Source organism: Trichoplusia ni, chromosome 22 (genome assembly GCF_003590095.1).
Source record: "Trichoplusia ni isolate ovarian cell line Hi5 chromosome 22, tn1, whole genome shotgun sequence".
Lineage (NCBI taxonomy): Eukaryota > Metazoa > Arthropoda > Insecta > Lepidoptera > Noctuidae > Trichoplusia > Trichoplusia ni.
The window spans coordinates 5385931-5403387 of record NC_039499.1 but is presented as its reverse complement, the minus strand read 5'-3'; the positions used below and the strand labels follow the sequence as shown (position 1 = coordinate 5403387).

At 34.7% G+C, this 17457-nt stretch overlaps 1 protein-coding gene across 1 annotated transcript in view; it reads left to right on the top strand.

Annotated features, from left to right (window-relative positions):
• Nucleotides 1-17457, top strand: part of LOC113504440 (disintegrin and metalloproteinase domain-containing protein 11) — a 385396-nt gene that overhangs the window by 293503 nt on the left and 74436 nt on the right. Inside the window, exon 11 of the mRNA XM_026886724.1 lies at nt 11672-11818. Coding sequence (XP_026742525.1) covers nt 11672-11818 — 147 coding nt within the window. The remainder of the gene's footprint in view (nt 1-11671; nt 11819-17457) is intronic.

The following is a 17457-nucleotide window of genomic DNA, read 5'->3' as shown; positions in this document are numbered from 1 at the left end:
GAAATATTTAACAGACAATATTCCCTGTAGCCCAAGAAAAGAAACCCTAATATTGTGAACAGGGAAAACGAAAACAGAAACACAATATGTTAGCAAAAATTATGCTATTTATTTAACGGGCAAATAAAAATTACATTACCGACAAAAGATAGGAATACCGTGTAAAAGATTTGTACGACAGAAATGTTTCTGAATATTTTGCTGCTTCGAGCAAAATGTTCGCAAACGGAATTGAGAAGTTTGGCTAACGATAACAAAATTACTGGGAATTCGTTCGCCGCTTGCGCGCTGCTCGTGACTCTGTCTGTTAGGAAGCCACTTATCGTCATACGGAATTCCTTTTGCAGCGAGAAATTGATACCAATGTTTGTCAGGACTTCGAATAGTTGCGTCTTTGATAGAATTAAAAACAGAAAATAAATAAGACGTAGTTTACAAGTAATTGAGATGTAAATAAAGGAGAAATAGGGAGTAACAAACTTCAATAGATAGGATCATTTGTCACATAAATAATATCCACTGGTTACAGTCCCATAACTTAAAAGCTCTTAAACCTCTTCTAATATAAACAGGGAGTGAGCATTTATCTGTCACAGGCAAAAACGAGATTGAATCCAAGTTCAACATCTTAAAGAAACAAAATCTCGCCATTGATATTCCAAAAAGGCCTACATTTCAATTCCTTCCAAATCGGATTAAAAACACAAACGTTCAAAGTAACTAAGAAGCATTTATTAAAATCCTCGTTGAAACGCGAACGACACACAAACAGTATTTTGTTACGATATCAAAAGTAAATCCGGCTATTGAGATAGACCGGTGCTGACAAATCCTTGCATCGCATTCAGAGGACCCGGAAAAATATTACAGAATCTCCCCTCTACTGTATACAAGTTTCTTATTGTGGGATCAACCACCCCAGAAGGAAATGCGTGAAATTAGAATTCGCGATATATTTGCAAGGGAAGAAATATTTCTGGGACGAATTTTCGTTTTTGCTGAAAAAGGACTAATGTGGGAATATTGGTTTCGTTAGCTCGCCCTTTAGGAATTGTTTTATTTTTATTCTTCGTGTCGTATTTTTATCTTTTATCGACAGTTGAATGCTTTGGCAAGACGCTTGTCAAAGTTGTTCTATTTTTGGGAATACACTTTGGTTATCAACAATTCACAAAAATTTATTACAAAGAGGCTGGTGATGATGTAGTCTATAAGTAATAATAAATATTTAGTTTTATTCTTGTTTTAGTATTTATTATGTATGAGGTACTGTAGGCCTTTCTTGTTGTTCTGAAGTTATGATAACTAGCTGATTATGTATCAAGTTTTGTTTTATTAAAATTCGTTACCAAAGTTTTACACAAATGAATTATGAAATCTAGAAATCAAGGTTCTGGTAAAAATGAGAATAATTCGAATGAGACGAAAAGATAATAGCAGAGTTTATGATGGTTAAATGTATACCATTATTACAATAGCACGTCCTTTGCCACTTTATTATAATTAAGATGACATTTAACATCGGACAACTCATGGAGAATCATCTCTTCCAATACTTTTTCAAGTACTTTCAAAGCCAAACCAATAACTTATCAATTTTGAAACAGTAGTCAGGCCAACTAACAGTCCTTAATTTGATATTCCTTGGCCATAAATTGGAAATTCATTGAACACTCTAGCGGTAACCTCGAAAGCCAGTAAGGGCATAACTCAGGCGTCGCGGCGTGACTGCAAAATGTCGCGAATGCATTAGCAGCTCATAAATCCAAGTTCCAATGCATGTAATGAAGTGGACTTAATGCACTGACTTTATAGGCACCGAGAAATGTGAACGTAATGTGGGTGAGAGATTTGGTGTTAAATAAATTATGTGCATGAAAACGTGTAAAAAAGCTGTGAAAGTGCAAATACAGCCAGTATTTTGACTTTGCTTTTAAATAAAATTTGGTTTTAAAGGAAAACTACGCATTTCTAAAACATGTAGATAGTTTTACTGAACTCAAACCTCAGCTGTATAATATACATTAGACGCGCAAGGTAAAGAGGCGCTTATCTGGATATGCCTGGATATACATATTTGTAAATAAGTTTATAAATAAGTTTTTGGTATTTATATTCATAATCATTAAAGTAAAGGTATTTTATGAAATACTATAGCATCAATTACTTATCAAAAAGAGCTCATTTCTAGAAACGGCTGAGACCTAGACTTCAAGCAACAGCACTCTAACATATAAAACCCATTTCACACACCATCCCTTTTTCTTTGTTTAAGTAACTCAGTACTCTCCATTTGATTCGTTCCCTCGCTTCGTTTACAGTGTAACCGATGCCTTACCTCGACTATCCGAGCTAAGTGCCAAGTTATATCCAAGTTGTAACAAGCTCTTTGTTTAACGATTCCAACTTGAAACAGTGACTGTTAAATTTCAATTGCAGTGCCTTTTAGACGCTTAAGTGTCGATGTGGAAATTTTTAATTGTTTTGTTCCTGATTTTCTGTTTGTTTCCATTGTGAAGTTTTGTTTAATTATAATTGTGGAAATAGAAGCAAAATGTTTTTAAATGAAGTCTGAGCTTACAATAAAACTCTGCTTGCAAAGAATAAGGTTGCCAATAACACGAATTAGTAATAGTCATGTTAAAAATTAAGCCTTATGTCAAAATCGTTTGAGTAAAAAAAACTAGCTCAAGCGACTAATAACACAAATGCTATCGACATCTCGAGTTTTGATACTGCAAAATTTATAGTGTATATTGTAGCCATTTTATATTTTGTTTGTTATAAATAATTATTTTGGGTTTGAAGATGATATAAACAACACCCAAAATTATTCGAATTCGAAATGAGAAAACACCTACACAACACCCACATATTTTGAATCAAATCAAAACATAAAGGTCAACGAAACAGTTCCAACATAATATCTATCTAAAAGTATTTACTTGCAATTGAGGGTGAACCTTTTATTGAAGGTTTTTAAAGGTTGAGTTTTTTTTTAAGGTCGTGTAGAATCCAGATTCAAATATTGTAGGATAGCTGTAGGATGGCCATAATTTTGACGAGAATTTCATTGATTATTGTTAATGTTCACCATGGTGCGTACAACTTCTTGCCTATCACAAATTAAATATAAGAATATACAGCAAGACTTATAAATACATTCGAAAGGTGATGAAATCCTTCAAATTTTAATATAAAAATGCAATTTGTATTGTTCCACTTAAAGAGGTTCATTTTAATCTCAAAATCAAAACACCACAAATCCCCCATTGATATTCAAGCTTGGTCACCCTACTCGCAGTTTTAATCAAACGCGTATTTAATCTAACCATCAAAAGCTCAGGATTAATAAAATCTCGATCGCAAATCCCTTTACGAAAATACGAACATTAAGAATTATCGAAAAACAATCGCAGACCTCTCGCAATCTTACTTCAGTAAGACTTAAAATTTCAAAACTCAATTAAAAGCGTTCTCGAATATTTTAATTGTCTACCTGATGAATGGAGCTTCGTCGAGCAACCAGACAGGTTAGATAGCTGTCTGTCTCGGATTGGAAGCTCGATTTAATTGATTAAATGAATCTGTGTAGTTATTTTCCCAACTTAAATTAAATGTAACATCTTCCATTTATTTGATGAACTTTAAAATGAGCACTACGAGAGTAGTTGTTTGCTACGCTGCTACGATGCTACGGTATTATGTTGCTACGATTCTATGCCGAGCAAGTCTTGTCTTTAAAACGATTTTCTTGTACAATTCTGAGTTTATATCTTCAAGCTTTCTGTACGGTCACGCTATATATTATTTTCATTGAAAGTAATGTAATTTGTCAGAGCCACTTTCGAAATTGAAATCAGGTAAAACAATATACATAATTTTAAAATTGAAAATGATCTCAAATTATTAGAGCTTGGCTTTTCACTTTGAACCTTCATACAAAAAAGCGCTAATATCAGAATGCTTAAAAAAATACACGCAATCCGGTCTCGCAATCAAACGTAGGCATTGCCATCGGAGCGACTTAGTACCAAGTTTAATTAAACCCGGTACAAGCCGTGCTCGAATGCCCGGGTAAATAGCCCGCCGTGAGGACAAATCGATTGCATAACACCCGGAGAAACCGGGTGAAGCCGGGTGAAATGGGGACCCCGGGCTGCCCGCTTAGCAGTTTTTCAAAAGGTAGATCATAATGTCCCGGATTAATCAGCGCTTGCAAAAAGATAATCTTGGACTTTTGAGTTTGAAGGCGGATTGGATTCGATTCTGTTTCTTTTTCTTTATTAAGGAAGTGCTTCATAAGGAATTAATGAAGATGTACATCGTTAAGATGTTCGATATTTTATAAATGTTGTTTTTGTTGACGTTGTATTATGTCTCATTAATTATACCTACTCGTCTCCAAATTACGCTCTATTTGGGACATAATTTATGTGGATTGAATAGAGACAACTAATGACATTTATAAAACCGATCATACCCTAACTCCTGGAAACACATTAAACAAATATACAATTTAATTTCTTTGCAAAAGATAATATCCGAACAATTACTCTCTAATCCCATTAGAACCGTAAGAACGTGCACAAATCAATCACTTAACGCACATTGAATAAATCTTTAAAAATCCCGATGTTACCCCAGATCTGTTGATCGGGGGTAATACCCGCGTACATACCTTACCCCCGTACATTCGTGGGAAACGGTTCAGAAACTTCTTTTCTATGCAAACGTTGGTAGATAAGGCCGTCGTAAAACTGTATCGGTTTGCTAGACGAGGTATATCGTTCGGAAATTATAGCAACGTATAGCGATGAACGTTAATGGACTTGTGTACGGAAGGCGACTGTTAATGTTATTATTTTTGTTTTTCTGTCGCTTGCTGTAGTTAGTGGAACGAGGGGTTATAAAAAATGAAAGGACGGACGCTCTTAGGTTTTCAAATGGTTTATATATTTAATATGTGTTGTCATTTTAGTTTTGTTTTTCTGTAAAATTATAAATAGTGACTTTTAATAAATTCGTACTTCATATCTACCTTTATTGCAATTGAGCGATTTAATTTTCCGTTTGTCCGTTACAAACGAGAAAAAACAATCTGAAACGCTGGTTGCAAACAGCAAAAAAGCATCAGAGAAAATACAACCAATGACAAGCAATTTAAATAAAATTCGAATTTCGATGAACAATATTGTATCGTACGTTCCAAACGAGGAGTTTTAAAACATCAATTTTAAAAATCAGAACCAAACACTATCGCTATACAAAAATGGAACTCTAATCTCAAAAACAATATTCAAACGCGATTAGTTTTTTATTGAAAATAGAATGAAAAGCAATTCTAGATTTTAAAATCCTGGTCCAGTTTCACGGTTGGCAATAAATTGAGATTGGAGCAATGATTGCCATCCCATTCCCCATAGGTTCCCAACGCTGGGAATTCTAGCTTGGAACTCGTTACAAAACTTCATATGTATCGCTATTCCTTTACGGAAACCGAAAGTTTGGACGATATCCACAAAAGAGAATGGACTTGGTTCGATTTCGTTCAACCGATTATGTTCTCGGACTGATGATTGTGACTCGGGTTTTACTTAAACTGGTATTGGAAACATTACATGAGGATAGAATGACTTTGGCCAAAGGTCGTTAAACTAATAAAAGCATTCTCGTTTTAGATATTTATTAAGACGCTGAATATAATATTTTGAAACTTGCACTCCTTCCACAGACTCGAGCACAAACGATACCAAGAAAATATTCATAACGCTAAAAATATTAAAATGAATATATATCAAAACAAATCAAGCCAATTGTAGGTAATGTAAAGAATTTCAGAAGAAGGTTGAGACATTGACTGGGCCTACGAGCTTTCTAAATAAAATTTGAGTAATCTAATTATTTCCAAGAAACATGACTAAAAAGTAATATTTTATTTAATCCAATGGTTTTATTAAACACCAAACTTTCCAAATCTCGCCTCAAACAAGCGACTATAAATTACCGTCATAAAATATTTTCAATAAAAATATAACAGTAAACCCGTAAAACTTAAATTGCTTTTCAAGATTAGGGTTCAATAAATTACGGTGACCGCAACTGAAGTCGCCACTTTTCAATACGGAACCCGAATACGTTAAATGGCCATATAATTTATGACCACAACTGATAAATCAAGGTTTCCCCTTAGGGATTGGAATGCCATGGTAGAATGGGGTCACGTGACCCCATCGATGTGGGTAACATTACTATTGTGATGAAAGAGTTTGCTTTTGATGACTTTATTAACGTTGTGGGAGGTTTTTGCACTATGGACTGAATTTTCAATTTCGTAGCCTTGAGATTTTAATTTCGATGAAAATAGAAGATTTGTGTGGACGAGGTTCCAAGTAATGGAATCAGAAATCAGTAATAGGCTAGCGTGGTGAGGAATGCTCCATCGTACGATAAGAGAAGTGTGTAGTATTTGGGACGTTTATTAGGCTGGTATTATTATGTTTTTATTTCGATGGAAGTTTTTAATACCAACTTTTTTATGCACCTACTATATTAGGTATAATTTATCAATGATATGAACAGTTCGAAATGTATGAGTATAATTTGACACTAAATGGCTAAGACTAGATGTGTCAAGTATAAAAAAATAATATTATTTTACATTCAATATTCACTGTCATTAATTTAGAATTTTGGCTTTAAGCACTCACCATCATGTTTGTGCCATCAAAGAGATACCAAATATACAGTTTACCACATGACATGTAATATGACCACTAAAAGGCCGCCATATTTCAATTTACCAAACCGAATCACATTTCAAATTCGAAACCAGAATAGCTTGAAATACCTCTGACTATAATTACAAGCCAGACAGATCGATATTAATATATTGCATATCGAATTGACATTTAACATCAAAGGTAACAATGAGATAGCAGTATTGGGTGCACAGACCTCAAAACGACGTATAACGAACCACACATGTTCGTGCAACTGCAATATTATTATCACTTCTATTCCGAAGCGTTAAGGTTGCTGTTGACTGTTGTTTGCTACAAGCTTGCGGTGGACTGTACCTGCATAACAATCTCTGGCGTACGTGAACTGTGTACGTTTAATAATCCAATGCATTCCTGAAACAAGGGAATGAGCTACGTGATCGCATTCGAAGGAAAATATTCACTTGTAATATTGTTGGCTCGTTTTTTTTTTAAGTATTTGGATTCCACATGCAAATAACATATAAATTCGTATTTGGCTGTGCTTAGTAACGTGCGCTCATTGAATCTAAATATGTTTTAGCGTCACTTTATTATCTACCTATTATTAGGAGATTTCTATTTTCTTTTTCGTGTGGGTCTTCTAATAAATAGTTATATCTATACTATTTGAAGAGACATTGGTGCCTACCAACAATTATACCGCTGAACTATCACTGCTATTAATTAGATTAAGTTCTGTTACATAGAATTAAAAAAACGGAGCTACGTATAAATAGGCTAAAGATAACCATTTTTTTTTGTAACCCGTCCTCATTTAGGATCTGGGTTCCGTTTTTACCTTTTGAGTAAAGAACTCTAACAATATATACCTTGAGGATGGTCATTTGTTTTGCTATCAATTTTTCAATCAAATCACTGTTACCGTATTGACTTAACACTCATCAGATTCATCACAACGAGCGTATCCACATCACGCTGTTCCACCTTCCTCCAAGTATGGGAACTTAAAGTCAGCGTCCAATTGACAGCGAAGACTAGGATAAATTGCAAGGACGACCGTCCAGGGAGGGGGGCGGAGGGAGGGGAAATTCAAATTGGATTGAAGGAAGTTTAGATTAGATTGAATTTTCCCTCCACCTTGTTTAATTTACTATAAGTATACGGATACTCTGTTCTGCGTGAGTTTTTTTTTTAAGATAATTGACAACGTTACTGATGAGAAAAATAATTTGACAGGTGTAATGTGCTTAGTGTAATCCTGTTACTTGAAACTGCGCTGGGCCTATACGAAATTGCGGCTATCATTTTTTTTGTTTCATAAATATTTTATACAGTATTGTGCGTAAATTTGATTATGTAATTTCAGCTTTGTCTCAGATAATTTAAAACTGTAGTATTTACTGGTACAGTTTTTCAAGTCACTATAGAAAACATTCGCGGATAATTTAATGTTGTGAATACATCGACCCAAATGTGTCACAAACTTACATATTGCTACGAAAACTGATACCTCAAGTAAAAATATTTTTTAAGTTTCATAAGTATTTTTTTAGTTCCATTAGGTACGATTATCAAATACACTTATATTTAATCCAACATGGATTTCAATTGTCTCAACAAGAATAGATCTTGCTTCTCGCGAAGACGACAGCGCGAGTGCTGTGACAATTACTATATTATGTCAAATGATAAATGGTGTCGCTCGCACAATATTGTCTAGAAAATAAAATGAGGGATGTTGTGAAGATAGATAAATAATTAGGGTTAAATTTATACTGGGGCACAGGTCTATCTGTTTGTCCACGGGGTGTATCTTATCCACCGTGATAGCCTACAAGATATTCTAAAAATAAAGGTCGACTTACGCACTTCTTCTACGACTTAAGCAATTATTGTTACGGCTACCAGTTTGATGGGTGCCCAATTTTGTATTTATTTGCCCTACTTGTACATTACCCTCAGTGACGCGAATATGGCTCGTACTTTGACTGATCTTCAATAGGGAAATTGCATATGGGCTGTGTTTACTACAGAACAACGTATACAAGAGCAGAAACACCGGATTGTTTGTCTAAATAATTGCTTTGATAATTGGGTGCGGAAACCTAAAAACGATTAATTTGGAAACCGTACAAAAGTAACTCATGATATTATATTATGATATTTTCAAGAAGCGACCGATATTGTATTAAAACAACAGAAGTTGATGTTGTAGGAAAATGCGAAGGAATTCACTATGACTATAATAGAGCTATCCCAAGAGGCGGCTGTCTTGTACAGCTCGTTAACATTAAACTTGCATTGCAAAATGAAGTACTAGTATCAAAATGTTAAACAATAAAACGCTTTGAACTCCGAGCTAATATTGGAGAAGCCCGAATTGCGTCGCGACTAAAGTTCTGAATATTTATTAAATTATTACTGATAATATTCAAAAGTCAATGTGGTATTTTTTTCGAGTTTCGATTAAAGCTGCACTTCGTTCATTAAAATCCTTTCATAAACCGCAAAATCAATACAACTGCAACACTGTATCGGTGCAATGGCAGAAGATGTTCGACTTATCTTGAAAAAATACGTTTTTGTTCATAATAAAAAATTATGCTTACCTACTAAAAAATATATTGATATTAAAAACCATAAAATTAATCGGCCACTAATTTTATGATATTAATGACGTTACATCAAGTTAATGACGTCATAATGTCGTATGTACGTCATAAATGTCACTCGACTGAGTAATTTCAATCATACATGATGAATGATAATAGTTGTCACACGTGTTTGTTATGGTTTCTAGATACATATCTGAATGTACAACTGATTACCCATATAATTTTTTAGGTATATTTATGTCACCATCATCAAACTAGCCTTTTCCCAACTATGTTTGGGTCGGTTTCCAGTCTAAACGGATAGAACTAAGTATTGTACTTGTATTCCACCTCCTCAATCCAGTTACCTGGGCAACAGGATATCTCTTGGGAAAGACTGTCAAAGATGTAAATTACAGCCGATCAATTTAATGAAACACGGAGGGACTGGTTTTCATAGATGGTCACCCATCCACGGAACAATCGTATCAAGTGTAGCTTAACCTGTGATCGTTCAACGCGTGCAATTTTAGTTTAGCCACCTGTAGTATGTTTATGTAAGGTTACCAAAAACAAAAAAATACATTGTGTTCATCTAAATTATTTCTTTTCTTTATGGTCTGTTATGACACAAATCTGTAATTGGCAACTTATCTCTTATTGTTTTAAACTAAAAAAGGTTTCTCATCTAAATTGGTACCTACGCAAATAATCCAAAATGTATAACGCTGTTAAAAGCCTGTGCGTCAAGAGTAATAGAGTACCTCTTCAATTTAAAACGATCATTATTTATTTAACTGAGATTGGATTAATAAAATCCACAAAAAATGACGTCACTCCAAGTGTACCATTCACATCGAATGAATGAAAACCTTTCCGATTTCTTGTGAGCGTGCGGTCCGGTCTTTCATTCGTTCCATTCGCCGCAGAACGAAAAAAAAAGAGCGCGGCCTAATTGCGAGCGAGGCTTTTACGTGGTGGCCACGAGGGTAGCGAGAAGCACGAGCATGTGTGGAACAATGACTTGGAGGAGATAGAATAACATTAGAGTCGTTTTGTTATATACTCAGAAATGTTTTCTATAAAGTAGAGTTACAGGATAAAAAGTAATCGTTGTGTCGCGGTGGGTTTTAAAACATTCAAGTCACATGCATAAAGACACCCAGACTTAGCAAAAGCGTTCGTGGATCAATCAAAAACGTGCCTTACGCTGGGATCGAACCCATAAAACGTCACGCAAAATGAGTTTGGCGTGGTGATCTCAACCACTTGGGTAGCCGTATAGTCAAATTAGTATTTTGTTAATAGAGCGACAAATGAGCAAGCTCATTGATTATCTCGATTGACAAGTCAAGATAGTGTTGACTGATATCTGATTACAATTGACAGCCAAAGAGCCAGTTTCAGCTGCCAGTTTATGATTACGATGCCATTATGATGACCTGCATGCTATTGGGCGCTATATTAACCGCGGTATAAAACGATATCGTGGTTTTCATGGCCCGCACACTTGTATAGCATCTTTTTTCCCTTCTGTTAAAGGACGATACTCGTGAATGACAAATTAGGAGATCTCTCAGGGCACGAAATTGCTCCGCAAGAATATTTTATTGAATTCCAGTACTTTCATATAAGGATCGAATATACAGGTTATATTTAGCGTGGCTTTTTACGGAGTACACTGCTTTTGTGTTCCGATTTTTTGATTATATTCTGAATGTGAAGTTATCAGAAACATTGTGCGACGGGAGGGTCTGTTGAGATTGGATTGCTATTGTCGTATCTATTTTTGGACTATTCTTATCGTTTAGTGAGTGGCTAATTGCATTATTGTAGTGATTGAGTTTTGTTTACTATGGGTTGTAGAATCGATTTCTGCATCCAACTAATATTTTAATAAACTGTTGATTTTAACAAACAAAACATATTTTTAATTCGGTTTCTAAACAAGTTTTTATGCGTAAAGTTTCAGTTAAGACGGTAATACTTACCACGATATAAATCTTTGATTTCAATTTTATTACTTTGATATAATTTAAGTATAGTCTTATCTAGAGATAAATTTACAAAATAATGGTTATTTATTCATGTACCAATTTGTTTTGTAATAAAAGCTATCTCAAAAAATGAACCAGCGTTTCACTAAGTAGATATTTTTATGTACCTTTGCACTTTGAGATTTTTCAATATAGCAGCAACCAACCTATTTATCAACTTAACCACCTTTTTCTCGATTGGAAAATCACTTCATACACTCTAGGTGGAGCAGAAGGGAGAATCAGACTTTCACAGACTAAGTCCCACCCATGTTCCTTCCTTTGCTCTTTGTTAACAACCTATGTTGATCTTCAGGAAATCGAGCACTGCTACTACCACGGCACGGTGAAGGACTACCCCGGTGCGTCGGCCGCCTTCCACACCTGCAACGGAGTCTCCGGCGTCATCCACATCGGGAACGAGACCTTCGTCATTCATCCCTTCTACGGCGGAGATCTTTCGGTCAGTGCCCCTTTTTATATGGAGAATATTATTTATAAGAATAAAAGTATTTAATAGGACAATAGTGTAAATATTTGTATAAAAACAAAAGATAGAAGCAATCGAAATTGATTGTTTTTTTATTATTACGATCAGTAACGTAAGTCGTTGAATAAGTCAGATGTACAAAATGATAATTATATTCAGCGATCTTTATAAATTGTGTGTTTAGTAAGTATTCGGTAAATATCCAATGTTAAAGTAATTTTGTTTCCTAGTCTAAATAGTAAATTACATTTTTGAAAAGATTTTCGCTGCTGACTGTTTAGACTATGATAATAATATTCTCCAGGTTTATCTTTTCAGGATATTTGTAAGAATTTGTTTTTACTTAAGTGTTGACGCGTCATTTATGTATTTTAAGATTTAGAAGCGAATAGGTTGCAGCTGTTGATAAAACGTGGCTACCTTGAAGGTTAGGGTGAATATATAAACATATACCAATCAGTCTAACATGGATAATGCAATAAAAATACCACGTCAACCACCTCAAAGTATCCAAATCAAAAGACCTCAACTAAAGATAAAAAGTAAAAAACAACATATTAAAATTACATCCTTACATAGAACACCATAACAGTAACATCATTCACTCTAACAGACTCTATTATCCGACTATAAACTCCGATTAACTCATTACATTTCATTTAGTGCGACGCTTAAAAAGCACCTCCAACATGGCCGCCACTTGACCTTAAATAAGCATAATTACGACTCCACTTAGCCGAGTAAAATTAAAAAACACTTTTTATTTGCAATCTTCCGCACTAATAGGCCACTTTGGACGTTATTAATTAACTTTTTAACTAGCCTTTTTATTTATAAGTTTTAGTGAAGTTTAGTACAGAAAAACAGGAATAGTCAGTGTTTAATAATGTAAAAGCATACTAATTATGTTAATACGACATTGTGTCGTTGATATGTAAAAATATCTTATTCATATGTAAGATGCCTAATATAAAATTGACTATTACGATGAAGTGTTATGAAAAAAAAACGACTCCCGCATTGGCCGATGAGGGAGTCGTTTTTTTATTCCTAGTGTCGAGGGTTTCACACCCATTCAACTCAAGACAAGCATTCGTGGATCACACAAATGCTCTGATAGTCTTTCTGGACAGTTTCTGCTCAGCGCTGAAACATTTAGAACCTGTGCTAATTTTGCTAGATTTTTTAAATATAAAATTTTCCCCTATTAGCGACTATCGTCTTACTGCTAATCATAGGTATGTCTCCATTTAAGAGAATATAAAAATGATGACAAAATTAAAAGAAATTAAAAACCTTATCTATACAAGTCTACGATCATTTTTCCTCATACATCGATCAAAGAAAACTGTAAAGAATTCAGCCAAGGCTTTAAGTAAGTTAGTGATCAATCTTGTCCCAAACATTTTGTTTTGCCTAAAGGTTCAAGTAGTTTCTGCACAAAAATATCACATAGTGTTAGGTTCGAACCAATTTCGGGATCAATTTCGAAAGGTTTTTTGTGATGGCGTTACGAAAATGATGTTATCCCGACTAGATCGAAAATGGTTTTCTGTATGTTTTTGTTGATGGAAATATGTTTTAGTTTAAAAAATGCGTATTCAATATGATAAGCCGAGTATCGAAAGAGTTTTTTTGCGTTGCAATGTAAAAAGTATAAGTACAGTAAAAAAATTAAGGGAAAATTATGAAGCTTATTTTGGCTTGAACTTTTGGCTTGCGACTGCAATACCTGAAGTCATGTCAACACAGTTTTGTGTATGTTTGTAATTTCTCTTAAATATATTTGTACCTAGAAGTATATAAGTATGTCCACCCGTTGTCTAGTACTCCGAGTACAAGCTTTACTTAGTCTGACGCTAGATAGCATTGTATTAAAGTTGTTTAATATTTAACGATACATATTTATACCAAAAGACAATTTTTTCCATCCCAGATGGTTACTCGTACTTACAATCAAACTTTTCACACCGATCACCGATACTAAACAAAAAATCCCAAAATAAAAGTTATTCCATTCCATTTTATCTTAGCAATATTTTTCGGCAGCCATTTTGTTCGCGGGTCACTTAAAAAGCGCGCAATATTCAGTTCATACGAACATGAGTAAGTGAAAGCGCGTCAAAAGAGCTATTTATGTTATTCACGAGCATTCTCGTAAACGACACGAATTCTTTTATGTGTCTACTTTCGATAAAAAACTGGTTTACATTTGTAAGCTTCTAAGACTGTGCAGTTTAGGTCACAAGCGGAAGCGGGCTGTTGTTTTCTTAAAGAGTTCAACTGAGAATAATTAAGACAGGCGTTCTTCCTCTCTTCTAAACCTTCCTGTGCCCGACAGAGTCCATACTGTTCTCAATAATAACATACCATCAGTTAACATGTATGTTCACTATGAAATCAATAAGATATTGAGTAACTTGTGACATTATTTGTCCATTTTCCGTTCGTTAAGTAACGCGAATCAGCACTTGAACGGAGATCTTCGCCATGATTGTATTTCATTCATTGATTACTCAATTAATTCGATAAAAGCATATCTATAATAAAACGAAACTTTTTCCAAATTTAACTACTTATTGCTTTTACTAAAAGCACAACCTAACCTAGCTTACATCTTCTGAATCATCACTTATATTCGCTCTCTTATGACTCAGACCACATAATAATTTATTAAGACTACGCACAAATTTGTCGTTGACAAGTATAGCACATTCGTGCTTCACCAAACCGTGATTGCTGGCTACACCCAGTGTATCGGGGCTTAGGCCACACCAGGCAACACTGAGTTTGACAAAGACTTCCCTTAAACCTGTTTTTATGTTCGAGATTGTGTGCGATAAATAAGGCTTTTTATACTGAATCTCTCTATTAAGTATTTCACCATCTCAAGACCTATTTCATCCTAAAAAAATAATATTGCGTTTGTTTAGAAGAGGCACGTCTTTACACCGTGTAGCACGTATTTTGTCATGCCTCCACAACTGTTATAATATTATTTTAAAACGTGGTGGTTGGCTAACTCATCTTAAATTTAAGCAAAACTAGCTCACTCAAATGAATATGATTGACCATTTAAGTGTAGGTAAGTACTTCGTACATATTAAAAATGAAAGCTTGTGAAATGGTTGACCATACATGTTTTTACGGTACTTTGCTATTATACTTTGTTCTTAATATGAATTCATTGCAAGAACTCCTTCTATTACAAAAAAAAGCCTATGAAAAATAGCAAACAAAAAGCAGTGCAAAAGGCATATTTCCTAATAAACCTAATAGCGTAATAATTATAAATTACAAAGAACATACTAATTACATTTTCATAAAATAAAATATGATTGTAATATAATACATAGGTGGAAATAATTAAGTTTAATTGATACTTCATTAGCCGAGCGACTGCGTGCGTTCATAATTTAATTATAATTAAATTACAAGATGGTAATTCATTGTGTATTATGAGAGTGGCTTGGCTTTGATTATGGGCGGGCGTGTGAACTCTCTCGTCGGTAACCTCGCTGCCGGCGCTCGGTCAGGGAGGACGGTGTTTGCTACCAATTCTTGTTTGTTTACTCCTTTGTTGATCGTTTGTTTGTGTTTTATTACAATTTAAAAACAGCAATAAGGATAAAATAAATCATAATTCTGCTTCTGTAAATATTTGACACATGTTATTAAATTACGTATTTTTCATAAGTTTAAAACGCTATGAAGTCTCAAATTCATCTAGAACCAATGCGAACCAAACCAGCCTATTGCTGTCCTCTGCTGGACAAAGTCACCCTCAAGTTTTATCACAGTTTTAGTTTGTTTCCTATAGTCTTAGTAAACAATGTTTTTTAATGATCGTCCAATATATTTAGTTCATGGTATGAGATCTACTTTTTAAATAGCTTAACATGTTTCATCCTATCAATACTTCAAAAATCCATACACAGTTTCAACAGCAACACCGCACACATACAAAACATTCATCTACAAACAACTCCCACAGACACCCCATAGTTGTAAGGTCTGGTGCAGACAATAGCACCCTTATCTCCATGGCCCGCTAAACAAAGGCGCCGGAGGGGCAAGATTAATAGATCGCCGTTATTGTATCACCGGCCTTATGATCACCTGCCGGTGCCCCTATACCAAACTTTGTATTTGATCTTCAGTATTAGTTTCGATTTTGATATTAACACTTCAGCTTGAGTGGTTTAGTAGTTTTAGAGCCTGTTTTATATTATGTTCTGTCAAAGAAAATAGGGAAGCAGTTTTTTTTTTCAAAATTCGCCTAGTGTCATCATTGTAACGTTTTGAAAGTGCCTGGAGAACGACCTACTTGAAATAAAAACATTTGATCCTGAGCTTGCTAAATTAAACCCCGGTAACTAGAAACCTGATGAAGTAATTAAGTTGTTAAACCTTTAATACAATATAAATATGACTACTATACCAACGACATGACTTAAAATCATCAAATGACTTCTTTCACTTTAAGTTGAGCGAAAGGGAATGTCAGACATCTACTGACTGAAACGCGCCCATGTTCCTTTGCACCACGGTAGCCTTTTCGGACAATCCTTCTTCAAAAATCATGAAATTTGACATACGTTCATCAACGTTTTAGTTTCGAAAGTGCCGAAAAAGGGGCTGGTTAGAATAAAAACTGTATAGTACAAAAAACAGTAATAAAACTCCCAGATAAAACGACTTCTAGTATCTAAATTCTTATCGCTTCAAATACAGCAGTTAATTCAAGTGTCATCCTGGCACAGTTAGTGGCACGTTCGCTCTGTCAAGGCCGGCCCTAATAAGCACACATCAAGTAAGGTAGGCACTAAGTCTGTCGGTCCGAAGTGACGCGGGACTTGATAATCCCGACCCTTATCGTGACAGCCTCGTAAATTTGCCGCGATTGGGACACGCTCGCAGTCTGCGGGAATTTTAGATATTTTTTTTATATTATGACTAGCTGTTGCCTGCGATTTCGCCCGCGTAGTTATGATGGAAGCATTATTTGGAACGTATTTCCCGAATAAAACATACTGAAATACTTCTGAAGAGAGGTGTAGACTAACGAATGAACCACTGTAATATTTCAAGTTTCTATCCTTTATTGTTTCGGCCCTGTGTTGGTATGTTATGTCAGCTTCTCCTATATGTACAGATGAACTAAATATACTTGTAGATAATTTGCTGGGAAATTGCCTCTACTTAAACGTAGGACTGTTGGCCACTGAGCTTAATTCAGTTTCACATTGTCGATTAACATTTTCTTAAAATGGAACCTTACCTATTTTATATCACTATCATTTTGTAGAGCTTGTGTCGTTTCATTTCCAGGTGACTTTTAACTGAACGTCACATTTAAAATTTTGTAGCCTCTGAAATATTCAAAATTTATGAAAAAGTCCATAATTCGTCCTAATTTAAAACTACCTATACGATGACAAAATGTGATACCTAGTGTATAATCTTAGTCGAGAACATAAGTTGAGATTATCTATCTAATATCTAATTATCGTGAGATTCCATGAAACATACGCTGATATCATTGAAATACTTTTATACATTAATAACATGAGGAGGAACACGAGCTTCGTCAGAATATTATAGTACAGTTA